Source organism: Oncorhynchus keta, chromosome 2 (genome assembly GCF_023373465.1).
Source record: "Oncorhynchus keta strain PuntledgeMale-10-30-2019 chromosome 2, Oket_V2, whole genome shotgun sequence".
Lineage (NCBI taxonomy): Eukaryota > Metazoa > Chordata > Actinopteri > Salmoniformes > Salmonidae > Oncorhynchus > Oncorhynchus keta.
The window spans coordinates 68,996,238-69,018,405 of NC_068422.1; the positions used below are offsets into that span (position 1 = coordinate 68,996,238).

Consider the following 22,168-nt stretch of genomic DNA (forward strand, 5'->3'; position numbering starts at 1 on the left):
TAAGAGATTTTTCAAGTGTTCTCCTTTCATTTAGAACAAACAGACACGGCTCTCTCATGTGCTCTCACCCACGAGCTGATCAGACGCGGATGGAAGGAGCGAGGTAGATCTGCACACAGGTGCTCATGCCTACAGCAGTGGGATAGAGGGATGGAGGATAAAAGACACCGATGCTGACAGCCAGATGTGTATTAGACACACCGGCAAGACACACTCCAGGTCTCCACACCGAACTCCACCACTACCTCAGTCTTCCGCTGTGCTAGTCTTGTCAGCTTCATTGTTACCCAGGATCCCCTGAGTGTTGTCAGTCTGACAGGATAACAACTTGGTCTCTACTCTCTATCACTCTGCACAGTCTTCTATCACCTCTCCTCATATCACACTGACAGGCAGGAAGTTCCTCTTCGAATCAAAGAGATCCACAAGAGAGCAAGGTCAGGTGCTAAAGTAAATAAAGAAGCTAACAGCAATTATTCAGCACCACTGATACAGACAGCGACGGAATCAGAATGTCAGAGTTTCAGCGCCACTGAACAGTGGACAGCTCCTGGCTCATGCGCAACAACTTCAGCATCACAGGAAAGTAGACAGCAATTGTATCCGGTGTCTGAAGTTCAGCGCCACATGAAAGTGGACAGCGATCGCCTCCAGGAAATAAGTGAACCTGGGAAGTAGACCTAAACAGAAAGAATCGTAGAAACCTGGGAGAGAAAGGGCAGGGAATAAAACAACCCCTCCATTGTTTCTGTACGATACCATATGACTTTTCAGGCACAGATGGACAACTAACAGGTTTCATTAGGAGTCAAGAAAATAATGAAAAACAATTACAAGGAATTTGCAATTAATTTATATTACTATATTAGGTTATATTACTACACAGTATCACGTTTCAGGAGATGTTCACAGATAGCTATTCCCACTTTAAGAAAGCTATGAGGCAGATTCATTCATGTCAGCCGACATAAGGAGCTGGTCCACAGGATCTATTTTGAGTCTCTGTGTTATCCTTCTCAGCGATTCTACATGTTGCATTATGTCATTTTGGGCAATGAGACTCCACCTCTCAGTTAACAGTTCTCTCTCACTGGTGTCAAACTAAATGTGAGTACAGCACTGGAACCGGCAGAGGTGTTACAAGCTCAATAGAAAAACAAAATCCTGGTGTATTATTCGGCAAGCCCTGGCTCCCAGTTAGATCAACAGCAGCAAAGCCAGAACAAGGGGAGATGGAGACCTAGCGCCGGCTTCAGGCAAGAACTGGAGGTGAGAGAAATAGAGAGAGAGAAAGAGAGAGAGCTGGGTGGGGCTTTGGGCGTTTGGATGGCAGCAGATATTTGGAATGCTGAATGGTCTCCAGAATAACAGTGTGCTCTCACTCATTAAAGAAACATTGCTATTGTCTCACAAGGATAAAACAAAAGATGAAATGATGATCATGCTTTGATTATGTCCTGATTGGCTGCACGTTGTACTACTGCTACATGCAATGACTAGCAAGAGCCTCTTGGTTGATGGCTGTTGGCTTGTGAATAAAATTCTAACCACACAGCCAATTCATGGTAATCCAAGATGGCGTTGCAGTCGGACGTGTGTTTTGTCTTGTCCCGTCCTGTCCCATGTATATATCATTTTCTTCGTATATATTTAGTATATATTTCAATCTCACTGTGGTATGGATCTGCTATTTTTATACTTTAGAACCGGAACCCCCATCAGAAGCTAGCCAGCTAACACATCTGTTAGCCTCTGCTAGCGGTCCTTTCCGTTAACTCGGACATCAGCCAGCCTCAGCCCAGTCAATTCCTGCCAGTCTCCACAGCGCGTTATCAACCCAAGGCATATTGGACTGCTTTTTCTCTACCACATCTTCGGATTCCTATCACAAGCTCTGAACCTTTACGCCAGATCATCGCAGCTAGCTAGCTGCTATCCGAGTGTCTACTCCTAGCCTGGAGCTAGGCCCATCTCCCGGCTAGCCAAAGCGGTTCACCAGCCAATTCTTGGGCTACAATACCACTTTTGCCAATTGGCCTGGAACCTTTACTGCCGACATGGAGCCCCGCCGATCCATCATGACTGGTCTGCCGATGTAACCGTCCGAGGTGGTTTCAACAGGCTCTTCCGTTGCTACGTCGCTGGAGGCCCATCTGCTAGCCGCAGCTCGCTAGCTGTCTGAATCGCTGTGTCTCCAGCTCGCCAAGCGTAGAATCGACAACTGAATTGGCTCCCTGACTCATCTATCACTACTCTTTGGACCCTATGATCACTTGGCTACACATGCCTCTCCCTAATGTCAATATGCCTTGTCCATTGCTGTTTTGGTTAGTGATTATTGTCTTATTTCACTGTAGAGCCCCCAGTCCTGCCCAATACTCCTTAGGTAGCCCTTTTGTCCCACCCCCCACACATACAGTGACCTCACCTGGCTTATCTGGTGCCTCTAGAGACAAAACCTCTCTCAGCGTCACTCAATGCTTAAGTTTACCCCCACTGTACTCACATCCTACCATACCCTTGTCTGTACATTATGCCTTGAATCCATTCTTCCGCTCCCAGAAATCTGCTCCTTTTTCTCTCTGTTCCGAACGCACTAGACAACCATTTCTTATAGCCTTTAGCCGTACCCTTATCCTAGTCTTCCTCTGTTTCTCTGGTGATGTAGAGGTTAACCCAGGCCCTGCAGCCCCCAGCACCACTCCCATTCCCTAGGGGCTCTAATTTGTTGACTTCTGTAACCGTAAAAGCTTTGGTTTCATGCACGTTAACATTAGAACCTCCTCCCTAAGTTTGTTTTATTCACTGCTTTAGCGCACTCCGCCAACCCTAGCCGTGTCTGAATCCTGGCTTAGGAAGTCTACCAAAAATCCTGAAATGTCCATCCCTATCTATAACATCATCCGACAAGATAGAACTGCCAAAGGGGGCGTAGTTGCAATCTACTGCAGAGATAGCCTGCAGAGTTACTTACTATCCAGGTCTGTGCCCAAACAAATCGAGCTTCTACTTTTAAAAATCAATGAGGCAGTGATCGCTGAGATCCTGGTTGAAGACAGCAGAGGTGTATTTAGAGGGCAATGGTTACGGATTTAGGGTTGTACCTGGTATGTTCATTGATAATTTGTGTGAGATTGAGGGCATCTAGCTTAGATTGTAGGATGCTCTTTCTAAAATTATCTGCCGAAATTGTTCCAACCCCTATTACTCGCCTATTACTCGCCTGTTCAACCTCTCTTTCGTATCATCTGAGATTCCCAAAGATTGGAAAGCTGCCACGGTCACCCCCCTCTTCAAAGGGGGAGACACTCTAGACACTCTAGACCCAAACTGTTATAGACCTACAGGTGAAGTCGGAAGTTTACATGCACTTAAATTGGAGTCATTGAAACTAGTTTTACTCCACAAGTTTCTTGTTATTAAACCACAGTTTTGGCAAGTCGGTTAGGACATCTACTTTGTGCATGACACAAGTAATATTTCCAACAATTGTTTACAGACAGATTATTTCACTTATAATTCACTGTATCACAATTCCAGTGGGTCAGAAGTTTACATACACTAAGTTGACTGTGCCTGGAATTTTTTTTAAAATTATGTCATGGCTTTAGATGCTTCTGATAGACTAATTGACACAATTTGGGTCAATTGGAAGTGTACCTATGGATGTATTTCAAGTCCAACCTTCAAACTCAGTGCCTCTTTGCTTGACATCATGGAGAAATCAAAAGAAATCAGCCAAGACCTCAGAATAAAATCTGGGTCTATTGAAAAAGTCTGGGTCATCCTTGGGAGCAATTTACAAATGCCTGAAGGTACCACGTTCATCTGTACAAACAATAGTACGCAAGTATAAACACCATGGGACCACACAGCCACGATACCACTCAGGAAGGAGAGGCGTTCTGTCTCCTAGAGATGAACATACTTTTGTGTGAAAAGTGCAAATCAATCCCAGAGCAACAGCAAAGGACCTTGTGAAGATGATGGAGGAAACAGGTACAAAAGTATCAATATCCACAGTAAAACGAGTCCTATATCGACATAACCTGAAAGGCCGCTCAGCAAGGAAGAAGCCAGTGCTCCAAAACCGCCATAAAAAAAGCCAGACTACGGTTTGCAACTGCACATGGAGACAAAGATCGTACTTTTTGGAGAAATGTCCTCTGGTCTGATGAAACAAAAATAGAACTGTTTGGCCATAATGACCATCGTTATGTTTGGAGGAAAAAGGGGGAGGCTTGCAAGCCGAAGAACACCATCCCAACCTTGCATGGGGGTGGCAGCTTCATGATGTGGTGGTGCTTTGCTGCAGGGGGGATTGGTGCACTTCAAAAAATAGATGGCATCATGAAGGAGGAAAATTATGTGTATAGATTGAAGCAACATCTGAAGACATAAGTCAGGTAGTTAAAACTTGGTCGCAAATGTTCTTCCAAATGGACAATGACCCCAAGCATACTTCCAAAGTTATGGCAAAATGGCTTAAGGACAACAAAGTCAAGGTATTGGAGTGGCCAACACAAAGCCCTGACCTCCATCCTATATAACATTTGTGGGCAGAACTGAAAAAGTGTGTGAGAGCAAGGAGGCCTACAAACCTGACTCAGTTACACCACCTCTGTCAGGAGGAATGGGCCGAAATTCACCCAACTTATTGTGGGAAGCTTGTGGAAGGCTACCCGAAACGTTTGATCGAAGTTAAACAATTTAAAGGAAATGCTACCAAATACTAATTGAGGGTATGTAAACGTCTGATCCACTGGGAATGTGATGAAAGAAATAAAAGTTGAAATAAATAATTCTCTCTACTATTATTCTGACATTTCACATTCCTAAAATAAAGTGGTGATCCTAACTGATCTAAGACAGGGAATTTTTACTTGGATTAAATGTCCGAAACTGTGAAAAACTGAGTTTAAATGTATTTGGCTAAGGTGTATGTAACCTTCCGACTTCAAATGTAGTTAGTGATTTTGTCAGCCTGAAAAGATGATTCCACCGAATGACACACACACACACACACACACACACACACACACACACACACACACACACACACACACACACACACACACACACACACACACACACACACACACACACACACACACACACACACACACACACACACACACACACACACACACACACACACTGACGGAGAGAGAGGGGGGGGGAGCGAGTGAAAGAAAGATAAATTATTGTAGTGTAATTCATAATTTTTACGTTATCACAAATTGCATACTGAATGAGTGTTCTAATGTTAAGTGCAAACTAGGCCAAAAGGCTGGTTGCTCATGATATTTTCTGTTACTTTTAACAGATCCATATGTCTCTTATATTGAATATTGATGATGTTGCCCGTTTTTTCACCTAATGTAGCTGCATTTCTTGTGAGTTATGTATCCCGAAAACAGTATCTGTTTTTTGCCATACTGTCTGGAAATACAAATTACAGATTCAACAATGTATGCAGTTGCAAGCAGCTCTCCCTGAATGGATGTCCTCTTTGGAATACAGCAGTCCCATTTGAGAGGACAAGACAAATAACACAGAGAAGGAAACAGGAAACAGCCCAGTGGCCCTTAAATTCAATTTTCCAGCTCTCAGTTTTGATCATCCATTAGTGTCCTTTCAAAGGAGAAATACAACTTTTTGAGAGATTACTAGCTATGCTTTAAAAAGGAACATGACGTTATTATCATTTCATTTTCTGCATGATGTGATAATTGTGTGGAGTCATAACTATGACAGGCATTAAAATTGCATTACACTGTAAAACATTTCAGATTTGAACGCCCCTTTGGAATTGTTTTGCATGTATTTGAGTCCAATCGAAACTATAGCATAAACTATTAAGCTTGGGGTTGTATCACGCTAATGGTATATATTATATCCCCAGCCATAGTTATCTCTTTGATCCTAAAGTTTACAGCAGTGTTTCACTAAGGAGAGGCTTTTTTTGCCTAGGGTTGAAACAACTTAAAGTTATTATACTGTCTGTGTGGTGTGCTGGATGTCTTTATGGCTCCTGTCTCCAGTGGGAAACAGGGTTAAGTAGACTGTAAGGCAACTCCATGCTCCGTCAGTCATGCAGACTGCTAATGAATTAGTAGCCCTCTGGGAGAAGACATGCATTGCAAATTAGACAGGAAAAAAAGTTACAGTATGAGGTCTCGAGTTGGATTACCTACCCTTGAAAACTCTCCATGATAGATTTCCTCCACACCATGTCAAAGGGGATACGGAGGAGCAGGCACCTCCATCTGTTAAAGAAAAGCAAGAGGCTCTGTCCCCGTCGCTCTGTCATCACTGCTGGTGGACAGGTCTGCTCTCTGATAGAAATAATAGGTGTCTGAAAGGCCAATCAACAAACAAATCTTGGGAGCTGCTCAGTAAGCTAGGCCACCAGAGGGATGTGCTGTTTTGATTGCCTAGTAAATACCTTGTCCAGGAAGTAAGATGATTCAAAGACCAGGCTTAGCCCTACAGTACAGTAAGTTAGAGGTGAAGTTCATTTAGCAGTTCCAACAGCCAAACGTTTCCGAGCCACATCATCTTCACATTTCATGATGAATGAATACATTTATACAAAACTTAGTTCCCTCGTGAAAAGGGGGTTGATCTGGTAAAGATGTGGGCTGGTTCTCTTCCTCCTTGCCTGCATTTTAATGATTGGTTATGAAACTTTAATGAAGGGAACCTGCAGGCTCTCCAAGAGGATGATTACCATTGCCACACTTTCATTTATTCATTAATTCTTCATGCTTTATTTATTTATTCATAGCAAAGAGAGATCATGCTCTCGAAGGCGAGGTGCCAATAGACTGGAGATGCGGACGGTATCCACCACCGCATCTTCCTGCTTTGTAGACAAACTGTGGAAGGCAGTGTTCTGGAAACCTTACCGGGCCCTCTCCCCTCTGTTGCCTCCCCACACCGAGAGCTCAGTCTGTGGGGAGAGCAGCAAACAAAGGAGCCTTAACATTATGCAGTGCACAGCTTCCCTGCATCTAGCAACCAGCCTCTACACTCCCAAGAGCAGAGAGGAGGGGTTAGGGGTTACAATCAATGTTGTGGCATAGAAAAACAACAGAAGAGGCAAGACATTTAATGAATGTCAATAGCTCATACCATAGCAGAGCTCTTTTCGAGTGAGAGGGGAGGAGTGATTATGTAATGCTGAAATGCTCTAGCCTCAGGATTGGCATTCCTGTGTGAGGGTAGGAGGCAGAAGCACAGTGGCATAGGTATTGCATAACTCTGGCAATGTATGACCTAGTGCAGCAGTCTTACCCAGGAGGAAAACCAGTTAATGGTCATCATTCATACCCACTACACAGATAATTGAAAAGGACTTAGCTGTATTTTTGATTTAACTAGGCAGGTCAGTTAAGAACACATTCTTATTTACAATGACGGCCTACCAAAAGGCCTTGTGCGGGGAGAGGGGCTGGGATTAAAAATGTAAATTAAAATACAACAACACAGCATGGCAGCAACACAGCATGGCAGCATAACAAAACAGGGTACTGACAACAGCAAAGGGCAAGGAGGTAGAGACAACACATCACGCAAAGCAGCCACAACTGTCAGAGTGTCCATGATTGAGTCTTTGAGATAAAGCATTGTTTGGCCAAAATGTTGCAAAGAACATACTTGTCTATTTATATTCCACCATCTATAGGGCTCTAACACTCAAACCCTATCAGGCTACTATGTATGGTTCGGAGCTGTGGAGTTCAATGATAGATGTCTGGTTATCAGACTATTAAATTACTGACTTCATGCCCTCATTGCCTTAGTAAAGTGTGGTCCTTCTGTAGCTCAGTTGGTAGAGCATGGCGCTTGTAACGCCAGGGTAGTGGGTTCGATTCCCGGGACCACCCATACGCAGAATGTATGCACACATGACTGTAAGTCGCTTTGGATAAAAGTGTCTGCTAAATGGCATATATATAAAGTAAAACACTCTGTGCTTACTAATGGACTCACTTGTGCCTTGATCATGTAAATCTCAATGAGATGTCAGATTGCTGTGGGGATTGTGCACATGGCTCACTATGCATCCTTTAAATGTTCTAATGAATCATGACAAGGAAAAAGTTCAAATAAGAGTTATGGTGCATAGACCACTTCCTGTCAGTGCCTTTTCCCAATTTGTAGTGGGTCTTGAAAGAACCAGAATCATCTGCATAAGATTTCACTGCTCTAATGACAGTGCCCAAGTGAAGAAATATGAGAAAGTACATTTCTCTGGGGGAATATAAGTGTCCTTGAGTTGGGGGTTGGACAAAGAGCCAATGTAATTCTGTGAATAGCTTTCCTCAATTATAATAGTCACATAAGAGAGGGGTCACATCAAGTGGGAGGTTGACATTATTCCTCTGGATACATTCTCACTGGGCACAGACATCAGTTCCATTGTCAAGTTTTGATTGATAGTTAACATTGTCAATTAAATGAAATAAGCATGCCATTGAAATTTGAATGAAAACGCTGTGAATCAAGAAGCAGGTGAAACGTTTAATAAAACAAACATGAATACCGACTGAGGAACAAACATAAGGGAGGGTCAGATAAGAGGTGTGAATCATAATGATCAACATGTGCATGTAATGAAGAATCCCAGGCCCGGTGGTTAGTATTCCGGCAACGCCGGAGGAGCAGTAGACGTGACAGTAATCCCCCCCTGACGCGCGGCTCCTGCTGCAGGATGACTCCGTACAAGGAGACGACCCTGAGGAGCAGATCGGTCTGGACAGCGAAAGTGGAATCACGGCTGATGTTGGGATCTTGAAAGTCCTCCACCGGAACCCTACATACCCCTCCCAGTCCACCATTGTACTGGAGCTGACCCCCACGACACCGGGAGTCCAGTAGGGCTCTGACAGCATATGTCAGACTCCCCTTGATGTCCGGGGGACCGGCTTGAGGAAGGAAACATGAAAAGCAGGTGAGATGCGATAACATATACATCACCTCGTTGACCCTCCAGAGAACCTTGAACAGCCCCCCAAACCAGGGGCTCAGGGGCTCAGTTTCTAGCTGGGCAGGCGGAGTGGGAGGTTCCTGGTAGAAAGCCAGACGCGATCCCCAGGATGGAACACAGGGGTCTCACTGCAGTAGACGGCGTGCTGGAGTCTTACGTGAGCGTCACGCCACACTTCTGCACGCCAAAACCACTCAACCGCAGGAGCATTGGTCTGGCTCGGGGTCCACGGAGCCAGGGCTGGCTGAAAACACAAAACACACTGGAAGGGGGTCAATCCAGTGGAGGAGTGACGTAGCGCGTTTGGGGAGTACTCTGCCCATGGAAGGAAACGTGCCCACTCACCCTGCCGGTCCTGACAGTGACTGTTCAGGAAACTCCTGAGCTCCTGGTTCAGCCGCTATCTGCCCGTTTGTCTGAAGCCGGTACCAGGAAGTGAGGCTGACCATGACCCTGAGCGTCTCCCTAAAGGCCCCCCATACTCGTGATGTGAATTCAGGGCAACGGGCAGTGACGATGTCCTGCAGAAGGCCATAATGCCAGAAGAGTGCCTCGACGATCTGGAGAGCAGTGGGGAGACCAGGAAGAGACCAGGAAGAGTGAAAACAGGATTTTGTGGTCCTTCTGTAGCTCAGTTGGTAGAGCATGGCGCTTGTAACGCCAGGGTAGTGGGTTCGATTCCCGGGACCACCCATACTTAGAATGTATGCACACATGACTGTAAGTCGCTTTGGATAAAAGCGTCTGCTAAATGGCATATATTATTAACAGGATTTCAGTTACAAAGTCAATGGATAGATGTGGCCAGGGTCGCGGAGGCACGGGAAGGGTGAACGAGTTTGCCCTGCTGGAGTGTTCTGGGGGGGGGGTTTGTTTGAGCACATATAGAACAGGAGTTGAAGTAGCGAGTGACATCCCACGCTCAAGTGGGCCACCAGTATTTCCCAGAGATTAAATGGATGGTGCAAGAAATACCTGGATGTCCAGGGATGACAGATGTGTGCCCAGGTCAGCAGTCAATCCCTTATCAGTGGGAATGTAGATGCGTTCAGGAGGACAGTTAGTGGGTGCGGGCTCCTTCTCCAATGCCTGGCGGATGTCTGCAGGGAGGATGGGTGCACTCTGTATAGGACCCTCTCCCCCGAATCGTAGAGCATCAGCCTTGGTGTCCTTTGAACTTGGGCGATAAGTTGGCGTGAAGTCAAACATTGAAGAACAGCACGGATTCAACCTCCTCGCTGTCCGTATGTACTCCAGGTTCTGATGGTCAGTGAGAATGACGAATGGAGGGTGCCAAGGAACCAGCCAGTGTCTCCAATACTCTAATGACAACTTTACCGCCAGGAGCTCCCGATCACACGACATCGGAATTCCTCTGCAGAGGACAGTTTTAGAGAAAGAAAAAAAAAGCACAGGGGGTACAATTTCAGTGTCGTTGAGACAGAACTGCCCCCACGCCAACCTCTGAAGCATCCACCTCTACCACAAAGGATCTTGTGGGATCTGGATGTTTGAGCAGCAGGTGGAGGTGAAACGTCCCTTGGGACAGAAGGCCTCGTCGGCTAATGGGCTCCACACCAACCTACAGGGCCCTCCCTTAAGGAGAGGAGCAGCAACAGAGCTGACATTCCTGATGAAGAGGTGGTAGAAGTTGGTAAACCGCAAAAAAACGTTGTAACCCCTTTATGGTGGTTGGGACTGGCCATGGCATGATTGCATCTACCTACTGGTCTTCCATCCTCACACCCTGATTTGGTAACCTAAGGATACCGACCTATGGTGGAATTGGAACTTCAGGCTTGACAAACAGATGGTCAGCCAGGATGCATTCCAGGACTGCTCGAACTGGGGTGATGTGATCCTCCAGGGTAGTCGAGTAGCTCAGGATGTTATTGATATACACAATCTGGCATCCAAGCATGTCCCTGAACACTAACGGAGCATTTGCTAAGCCAAAGGGCATCACCAAGTACTCGTAGTGACCAGACATGGTGCTGAATGATGTCTTCCACTCATCCCCCTCCTGGATGAGATTGTAAGCGCTCCGCAGGTCCACTTTAGTTTTTTTTAAATAAAAAGCTGCGTGATGGCACCAATGGGAGAGGGTACCGATACTTGGTGCTGATTTCGTTGAGTCCTCTAGTCAATGCAGGGACATAACCCTCCATATTTCTTGGCTATGAAGAAAAATAAAGCTGACGCAGGACAAAGCAGGTCGATGGCACAGTCCCAGGGGCAATGAGGAGGAAGAGAATACCTCCTGCAGGTTCTGATATACCTCTGGGATGTTGGGCAACCATAGGACTCTCAACCGACATGGAACCACAAAGGACAGGGAAGCAGGTCTGCCGGCATTCAGGCGACCAGTCTGTAATTCTCATCCTCGACCATGAGATGGTAGGGTTATGGCATTGAATCCAAGGGAGGCCGAGGATGATCTTGTGGACTGGTAATGAAAAGGGGGATGGTCTCCTGATGACTGGACTCCACGGTGAGGGTGAGTGCCTGACTGGCCAGGGCTTGAACCGGAAAAGGAGAGGAGAGCCGGTATGAGTTATGATGTTAAGGGAGGAGGCAAGGGTCTGGTCAATAAAGTTCCCCCGCGGCACCAGAATCCACTAACGCTGTAGACACCGTACATAAGTGACAGTCAGTGTGATGGACACCAAAAAGAGCCTAGTAGACAGTGATGGAACTCACTCCTGTCCCAGGGGGTGGAAGATCATGCGACTGTCACTCTGCTCTTGTGAATCCCAGGTTCTGACCTGCTGGACAGCTCTGGAGCTTGTGTCCTCCTTGTCCACAGTACAGACAAAGCCCCAGCAGTATCAGTCTGCGGGGGAGACGAATGACCCCCTACCTCCATGGATTCAGGCTCTGATCCGAGTGTTCACTGAGGGAGGGAAGCGATGAGTGTACCGGCGCTCCCGAAGTAGGTTATCCAGATGGATGGCCATCGCAATGAGTGCCAAGGCAAGGTTGTCGTCGCGACAAGCCACTTACGTCTAGGACCTCTTCTAAATAGTGTATGGAGCGCCGGCTCATTCCATCCACTTGATGCCGCTACTGTCTGAAAGATGAGCACGTACTCTGCAGCCGTCTGGTTACCCTGCTGTAATTGCAGTAGCCACTCACCTCCCTCTGCCCTCCAGGGGATGATCAAAAATACATTTAAAATCAAGCTCCTCTCGCACCAGACGGCCGTAGCCCATTCCAACACCTTCCCAGTCAGCAAGGAAATCACAGTGGCAACCTTAGACCACTGGGTGGTAGGAGCTCCCATCTGATGCCTAAAATAGAGGGAGTAGCTTACTAGGAAGCCATGGCATTTGGATGGTGTACCGTCATGTTTATCGGGGAGGGATAAACGGGCGTCGCTGACCTGAGTGGGGGTCACTGAATGGGCTGATGTGCTAGGGTGACTGGCTGAAGAGTATCCTCCGCTGGATGAAGGCAACGCCTCTCTGGTGTGTTTGAGACGTTGCATACTACGAAGAACCTCCATAGCCGATCCCAGTTGTTCCAGCTGGTCATAGTGTTGACGTAGAAGATAACCCTATTCATCAACCATCTGAGAGATAATTGAATTTCCTGCTGCTTCCCTATTTTGAGTTGGTATTCTGTAACAAAGACGCAGTGAGTCGAGAAGCAGGTGAAACATTTAGTAACCCATGAACCGAGATAACATTTACATTTACATTTAAGTCATTTAGCAGACGCTCTTATCCAGAGCGACTTACAAATTGGTGCATTCACCTTATGACATCCAGTGGAACAGCCACTTTACAATAGTGCATCTAAATCTTTTAAGGGGGGTGAGAAGGATTACTTTATCCTATCCTAGGTATTCCTTAAAACATCACAGCGGAGAAAAAGCATGAACATAGGAACAATACCAACTGAGGAATAAATGTAAGGGAGGGACAGATAGAGTTGAGGTAATGAGGATGGTAATGGAGTCCAGGTGTGAATCATTATGATCAACAGGTGCGTGTAATGAAGAATGCCAGGTGTGCGTATTGATGTATCCCAAAACAGGTGGTTAGTATTGCAGTGATGTCAAACGCTGGAGGCGAGGAGCAAGAGTAGACGTGATGGTAAAATAATCCGTATAAACATTCGGAATGCTTTCTTCAGCACTGTTCTCCTGTATAACAATATATGGCATCTAATTTACATGAGAAAATGAATGGCTCTTATATCTTAATGAATCCCCTCCTACGAACTGCCTTGTTTTTTTTTACATCTTCTGACTCAATTTGAAAGAAACTATGCCATGTTAAAATCACATGATAGCTTTAGAGTGCATGTAAACTCATATTTATGCACTTGGTCCTGTTATTAATCTACTATTTTAACAAGCTAATCTGCATCATAAAGCAAAGAACTTCACGCATGATTCCTCCATTATCACCTACCTAGCACAAATCATACATTAAGCTGTGTGGTTGGGGGGGATATTCTCAAAATGGAATTTCCATTGAAACCATATTGCTCAAGTACAAGTGAGCTGAGAGCAGTTGCGAATGACTAATTTCTGTTGTGGTTATATTACTGCTATCATACTGCACATTGTACCATTTACAACTTGACAGTGCCAGTTGCTTTACATTGTTTTGAATGCATTTGACCAACTTGGGGTTGATTTAATGAAACAGTCAATTGTAAACGTGTTTTAAATATATTTCTGAAGTTCTCTTTAATGGTTTGTGTGATCATGGGACACCACAATCATTATGAATGATAGTTTTCATCCAAAGTGTATCAGTGTGGTTGTTTCATCTACAGGTCCACCGATTAATCGGAATGGACGATTTAATTAGGGCCTTTCATAACAATCGGAAATCTGTATTTTTGGGCGCAGATTTCAGATGTTTTTTTTTATACCTTTTATTTAACAAGGCAAGTCAGTTAAGAACACATTCTTATTTTTAATGACGGCCTAGGAACGGTGGGTTAACTGCCTTGTTCAGGTGCAGAAAGACAGATTTTCACCTTGTCAGCTCAGGGGATTCAATCTTGCAACCGTACAGTTAACTAGTCCAACTCGCTTACCATTGCACTCCACGAGTAGCCTGCCTGTTACGCGAATGCAGTAGAAGCCAAGGTAAATTGCTAGCTGGCATTAAACTTATCCTATAAAAAACAATCAATCATAATCACTAGTTATAACTACTAATCCAGTTTAGCAGGCAATATTAACCAGGTGAAATTGTGCCATTTCTCTTGCGTTCATTGCACGCAGAGTCGGGGTATATGCAACAGTTTGGGCTGCCTGGCTCATTGCGAACTAATTTGCCAGAATTTTACGTAATTATGACATAACATTGAAGGTTTGTAATGGCTGTTGGAAGGAGAGGACCAAGGTGCAGCGTAGTATGTGTCCATTTTTATTTAATGAGCACTGAAATGACAAAAATAACAACGCGAACGACCGAAACAGTTCTGGCTGGTGCAGACACACAACAGAAAACAAAACATAGAATACCCACACACTTCACACCCTGACCAAACTAAAAATAGAAACATACAATGCAATCAACGGTCAGGGCGTGACAAGGTTGTGCAATGTAACAAGAATATTTAGACTTAGGGATGCCACCCGTTAGATAAAATACCAAACGGTTCCGTATTTCACTGAAATAATAAACGTTTTGTTTTCGAAATGATCGTTTCCGGATCCGACCCTATTAATGACCAAAGGCTTGTATTTCTGTGTGCTATTATGTTATAATTAAGTCTGATTTGATAGAGCAGTCTGACTGAGCAGCAGCAGGCCCGTAAACATTCATTCAAACAGCACTTTTGTGCATTTTGCCAGCAGCTCTTCGCAAGCAATGCGCTGTTTATGACTTCAAGCCTATCAGCCTAATGGCTGGTGTAACCAATGTGAAATGGCTAGCTAGTTAGCTGGGAGTGCGCTAATACCGTTTCAAACGTCACTCGCTTTTAGATTTGGAGTAGTTATTCCCCTTGTGCTGCAAGGGCCGCGGCTTTTGTGGAGCGATGGGTAACGATGCTTCGAGTGTGGCTGTTATCGATGTGTTCCTGGTTCGAGCCCAGGTAGGGGCGAGGAGGGGCACGGAAGCTATACTGTTACACTGGAAATACTATAGTGCCTATAAGAACATCCAATAGTCAAATGTATATGAAATACAAATGGTATAGAGAGAAATAGTCATATAAATACTATATTAACTACAACCTAAAACCTCTTACCTTGGAATATTGAAGTCTCATGTTAAAAGGAACCACCAACTTTCATATGTTCTCATGTTCTGAGTAAGGAACTTAAACATTAGCTTTTTTACATGGCACATATTTTACATGGCACATATTTTACATGGCACACATTTTTACATGGCACACATTTTTACATGGCACATATTACATATTGGCACATATTACTTTCTTCTCCAACACTTTGTTTTTGAATTATTTAAACCAAATTGAACGTTTCATTATTTATTTGAGGCTAAATTGATTTTATTGATGTATTATACTATGTTAAAATAAGTGTTAATTCAGTATTGTTGTAATTGTCATTATTATAAATACATTTTAAAAAACCTGGCCGATTAATCGGTATCAGCTTTTTTGGTCCTCCAATAATTGGTATCGGCGTTGAAAAATTATAATCAGTCGACCTCTAGTTTCATCGTCACCCTGGAGATCTCATACCAGTGTGCATCTGTCAGAGTGCTTTTATACACAATGGCAGAGCCCTGTTATCATGTGGAGGTAGGGAGACTGTCAGACAGACAGAGAGCATAGTGCTGCTTATGTCCTTTCACATATATCCTAGTGATAATGAAAGTTAGTAGTGGACCATCTACTACCCCCACATCCACCCTTCAGCCTCCATTCCAACTTGTTTTAGTCAGCCTACTATCTCTCCTCAGCATCTGTTATGTGTCACCATCCACTTGTGGAAGCACTCAGAGTGATGGAGCCCACGCAAAACAATCGAAGTCCACCCACTCACACAAAAAACAACACTGCACATTTTTCCCTATCTTGCAGGAGCAGATACACAAAACATCATGTACACACACACACACACACACACAGAAAAAACATCCTGTGTGCACACACACACCTACATGTGTACAATGGACGCACACACACAAGGAAACCGACACGTGTACACGGACACACACACTCTTTCCCTAACAGCTACTCATTTAAAGTATTCACCCTATCCATATTTGAGCTGCACAGATAAAGACTCCCATAAAATTATGTGAAAATAGGAATTCATTCTACTTGTCAAATCCCTATTTCTTAATGGGAATTCAAATTATTATTGAAAAGAGATGTAAAATTAACCAAACTATAGCACATAAGAGATTAGGGAAAACTTGCAGAGGGATTTAAGAAGATAACCCTGGTTGTTTTGCTTCGATGCCAGAACCATTTGACCTTCTGCACCCTCTTTTCTGTGAACTTCCTGAAGATTCTAATCCTGTTAGTCCTGCTATTCTGAGGAGGCACATGAGATAATTCAGAGGTTCAGTTCTCCAATATGGGATGATTGCCGCAGTGCAACACATTACCTCTGCCTGGATCACACTACTTACAATGTACATCAAAGTCAGATTTATCAAAGCATCCAATCATATTGTCCCTGCACTATTAAAGAATCCCATTTGCGATAATATTCGGACTAATTATGTTTCCTGTGTCATTTTGATTATATTATGAAAGGGTGCTTGAATTCTGATTGAATGTGTCAAAAAAACCTAAAGCATCATTATCCTACCCCATGTATTACTGACTCAATGTAGGCTAATGACCTGACCTTGAACCCTGGTTTATGAGTAATCCATCTTCACTGGGGTAGAAGTTTAGTTGTTGCAATGTAAAACCCACAAGCACAGAGCAGCCTCTCTAACAGAGAGAAATTGTCATAAATCAGCACAGACAATCCAAAATATAATGAGGACACTTATCACCATGCTTCAGGTAACCAATGGAAAACCGAAATGTGCATCAGCCCACTCTCCTGTGGCTCAAAATAGAAAATGGATGTGCTGAGTGATTACAGAAAGGCACAAATTGGCCCCATACTTTTAGCTGCAGACTGGTACAATGCCTTGTCTCTGAAGCATAGCGGTGGCTATCTACATCTCAACACATGCATCTCCTTTTCATCCTTTTATGTGCATAAAAAATGTATGTAGCATGTGATCGTGATGGTGTTTTTTAATGGCCAATATGTATTTGCATTGCTTTTAAAATCTCAAGGCAGCTTGTGTCTTCATTTGTTCTTGATGATTCGTGCTTATTCACTTCAACAGCTTGATTCATTTTGCAGACATTAGAAAATAATGGAATATTATTTGTCTGGTAATAACCAAAAAATGGATTCCAACAAAATTTGTTGCATCTTTTTTTATACAATGTGAAGTATATTTTGTAGAACCAAATGAAATAACCTTGTATTGGGGTGTGGCGTAATGAAAATATTATACTCCGACTGATATTTCCCAAGAAGGCCCTTGGATAGATAAAATAACATTTCTGCCTCAGCCACTTCAGTGAGAGAATGTGAGCTATCTGTACAGTATCAATGTTTGAACAGTGAAGTCCAGCTGCTATGGAGGCCCATCAGAGGGGCTGCTTCCCCAGCAGGTAGGCTAGTAGTTAGTGTCAGCTAGCCATGAACATGCCACACTGTGGAAGGAGGACGGTCTGGAATATGCCTTTGATATATGCGCTTATCACTGTCCTACTGACAAATCCATCGGTGCGGAGTCCAGTGCAGGGCTTGGAGGAGATGGTCTCATCCTTCAGCTATTTAGGTTAATGTCCTCGCACTCTTCCTCCCCAATCCACTCCCCCATGTAGCTCATCTCTGCCTGCTCACAGGTGGTCTTCACCTGATTCCGCCTGTAGAGGAATTGAGCTGCGATAGAGCCATTCATTGCTCATACAACTGGGCCACAACAGAACGATCCTAGTGTAAAAGAGTGTTTCAATACAATGTCGACTACATTACACAACAAAACAATGACATACATGGACACCAACTCTGAAATGTGTTGAAACGTCCTTTGAATGTGTATATTATCCTAATGGCCAAGGAAGAATAATTTGCCTCTTGGTTGATCTTTTTACTTGCATCAGATCCACGTATTTGATTGGGGCACGTGACTACCACCTAACGTGCCACAGGTGTGGTAGTGGTATTTATTGTTGTGCATACCACGGCTTGGTAAGTTGATTCTATCATGTAAATTCACCTGAAATAATTTTGAAGAGCATGCCCTTGGGTGTTTTCTTTTTTAGGTTCCACAGAGGAAGTGACAAACAATATGACCGACAATGTTTGCAACATTCAATTTGTCTGAGTCCGAGGACACCAATTTAACCAGCGCAGATACGCAAATGCTTCTAGAACGGCACAGGCCCATTAAAATTGGCATAATATCAGTTTTAGGAGCGATGATCACGTTGGGGAATATTGCAGTCATTATGGTGATTTCTTCATCGGTGTCCGGCTGGTCAAGGAACTCTCGATACTTTTTACTCTCACTCACAGGTGCTGATTCGGCGTTTGGACTGATCATCACGCCCTTGAATCTGTGCGTCAGTCTGGCGAAAGACTACAGTGAAGGCCCAGACTCCCTCTGTCACATTGTGGCTTTCTTCAACGCGACGATTTATTCGACTTGCATGTACACACTGGCTACAATAAGTCTAGAGCGATACATAGCAGTGTTTTACCCACTTAAGTACTCATCACTGATGACAAGGAGAAGAACGCTGTTTTTGATCGCGTTTGCATGGTGTTTTCCTCCATTTTTACTTGTGCCCATATCATTTCCTAACGGGATAATTGAGGTCCACTTTTCTACAGCGTCACTGGTTTGCAATCCATCGTACTCTACTAACGTTGTGTACACTCTATCGTTGACGTGCCTCATCTTCTTTCCTTGTTCAATCATCATGACTTGCGCAAACCTGCGCCTTTGGTTTGCTGCAAAGAGACAGCGGGTAAAGATGCGGGCACAACACCTGGGTCTTCACAACAGACCCGACGTAGCCTCCAGGGTGCTTGTCCCTGTAATGACCGTGTACTACGCATGTTGGACGCCGTGCATGGCGGCAATTATCTATAATGGTGAGTAGGCCTATAGAAGGAACCAGTTGGTTTACATTTAGTGGATGAAGGAACTTTGTAGTTGGAACTTCTAAAATTCAGTCAAGGTGCATGTTTTTCCCAAAGTCACTCACCACCCTTCTAAATGATCTCAGGAAAATTACCGTAACAAATGTAGGCTACAAGGCTGTAAAGTGGAAATGCCAATGTGCTGGGTGTAAGATGACCGAGGTAGGCTGATGAATCAGACTGATATGGGCAGCTTCTGGTATACCGCCTTAAACTAATCCGTCTCAACGGGAACGTTTCTTTACATTCAAGACTCTAGAATAAAATTACAATTTACACTACCGGTTGTCAGTATAGTCGGTTAATCAAATTGGCCCCAGGAAAGTGTTATTTACACGACTTTTTGGAGCGCTGGTATTGCTGCTGAAATATCTATCACCTGGCACTTGCGGAAAACCATGTAAACATCTGCAAAACTTTGGTCAGTATGCATGCATCAAAGTGCAAGTCCTTCAGTCTCGTGCACGTGCCTTGGATCAGGAGCAAACGCATCTTGATTGCCCCCACATTTTGAAGTCTTTAATAGTACTTTTCTGTGGATATTTTGACCCTCTGATGAACCAATCCCACGGACAATCGGCAGTAAGTTAAAATTGTATTCAACGTTCGTGATAGACAAGGGAAGATGGGTTATTTGTACATGTGTTTGCAGGGCGCCGCATACTAGTTTGCTTGCTTTAACTCGGCTAGGTGATGTTTTTGCAGAGAAGATCTTAGTCGTGCAATGTTACATAGAACTATATTTGGTGCAATATTTCTCATGTGAAAATAATTGCCTGAAAACTAGTCTCTCATTTGAATGACAAAGAACACTTCATTGAAGATTCCTGTCCACAGTTCACACTCCTGCTAGAAGTAGTACTGTTGACAATCATTCTTCGACTGACTAAAGTCTGTCTTATTTCATAGCCTATGCTGTCCCTTTTTATGCATTTTTCTCTCTCTGTTATGTTTTCCACCAGCCATCTCGGGCAACAGAGTTCCAGAGTGGATGGAGTTTTTGGTGGTGTGGCTCCCAACCTCCAACGGTTTCCTCAACTGCATCTTCTACTTCTGGATCAACCGCAGCTTCCGTAGAAAGTTCTGCCTGCTCTTCCAGCGGCTGTGTCTCACATTGTGCCCAGATTTGGCCAAGGCCCTGGGCTGCACAGCCAGCTCACAGCCTGTAGTCTGGGACAATAACAACACCCTCCAGGAGCGCTGCTCCAGTGTGTCGTCAACCTGCACCCTGATCACCCTGGCCAGTGACACCCCCTTCTGAGGGATTAGGCTTCTCATAGACATGGTACTCACTCACATTATTCAATGATACATCTGGTAAGTTTCAACACCAAACACCTGAAGGACATTTAGGAGAGCTGCTTGTATTGAGATCGTGGTATCCGGTTATATTTAAAAACAACGTGTGGCAAGGAGACATGGGAGTGCTGTCAGGCCATGGTGTGGTGTTTGACAGGGGCTTTGAAGCATTTATCTTCCTCACCATCACTATGCAGTTCGAGTTAGTTAGAATAATTTTTTGTTGTTTTTGGAACCCAAACATAATTCTTTAATTTTATTCATCCCCGATTGACAGTATTTGGTCCATGCTGGAATGTTTCTTTTTGTATATAGATTTATTTTTTGTTTTACATTTTACTGTCACACCAAGTGTTGTCAGAATTTCATGCACCGCCAGTGAAAACCTCTTGAACCACATTTTTAGTAACTTCTTTTAGTTTGTAAATCCATCTGAATGTAGCCCTCAACCAGCCATGTCTCCCGCCACCTTGTTTGTATTTGCATTATCAGTATTTTATGTGGTGCTACAATTTTATCTGCAGGTTGTCTACAGCCCATCAATATGTTGCACTTAAATGTCAATGTTTAATGAATTTAAATATTTAGCCATCAAACAATAAAATGTATTTGGTGAACTTCACTAGGAAATGTTTACAAGCTCTTTGATGGTCTTCAGGCCATCTACTCTGTACACCTATATTTTGTATATCAAAGGCCCGGCGTCTACGTAGCAGCCTTGCAAGGTAAACCTTTAAGTCATTGAATTTCACCCCGAGAAAGGTAATTAAACGGCTCCAGTGTATAAAGGTCACCACCACACTCGTGTCTGTCGGCGTTACCCTTTCCCTCCCTTTCCCTTCTCATATCACCAGGGTCACCTCCCAATTCATGGTCCCATTTTTTTAAAGCTGTTAAGACTACTTATGCATAACCATCACTGCTACTGTCCGCCCTACATTGTTATGATATTGGGCAGCTCTCTTATACTATTTACAACTTCCTTTAGACATGCTATTATGGTAAATGTTGACAGTGAAACCTGTTGATTGTGAACCCATCTCTTTGAGATTCATGACCTGGCATGTATAGTGTTTGGCTGAAATCTGAAAATATAGTCCATATTTATGAAACTTGCCAAACTATTGGTGCTTTCAAATGTAAAAATAAGTACTTTGACTTTTACGAATGTTTGTATGTTTAAATTGTATTTTGTGAATAGTTGAGTGACTTGGCTGTGTACATAACAATTTTAGATTGTTTATAAATAAGTGAAAATCCCCCAAAATGTTTGTGATTGGGAAATAAAGCATAATGCCTTTATTGTGTTAATTAGTCATTTAGTGTGGCATGGAAAAGGAGTCAGATTTGAGAAGCTGCCTACATGGGAATTCTGCTCTGCAAGAGGCTTCACTGAATATCACTTATTTCCCACAACATATTTATTCCAATTTGAGGTCAAGTCAGACTCACACAGGTTTCTGTGCCTTAGCTCAGGAGATCCAGTCATAGCTGGTGGGCTGACACATTGTATCTGCTTTAGTTTTCAAGATGATTGGTCTCTGAGTGGGGGAGGAGCTGTTTTTTTTAATTTTTTACATAGTGTCTATTTTTTCTGCACACATTTCTGTTTGGCATTGCCCTATTGTACATAAGCACAGCTGGTGACACCTCGAGAGAGAGAGATCTCAGTCCGACAAACTGCTATCAGGTAAAGTGTT

General features: G+C 43.8%; 1 protein-coding gene across 1 annotated transcript; it reads left to right on the forward strand.

Annotated features, from left to right (window-relative positions):
• Window positions 1-18,218: 18,218 nt before the first annotated feature.
• zgc:162592 (uncharacterized protein LOC561993 homolog) lies at window positions 18,219-21,768 on the forward strand. The gene is made up of 2 exons (XM_035737812.2): window positions 18,219-19,121; window positions 20,132-21,768. Exons 1-2 carry the CDS (start codon window positions 18,323-18,325, stop codon window positions 20,428-20,430), a joined length of 1,098 nt encoding a protein of 365 aa, XP_035593705.1. The 5' UTR covers window positions 18,219-18,322; the 3' UTR covers window positions 20,431-21,768.
• The last annotated feature ends 400 nt before the right edge of the window (window positions 21,769-22,168 follow it).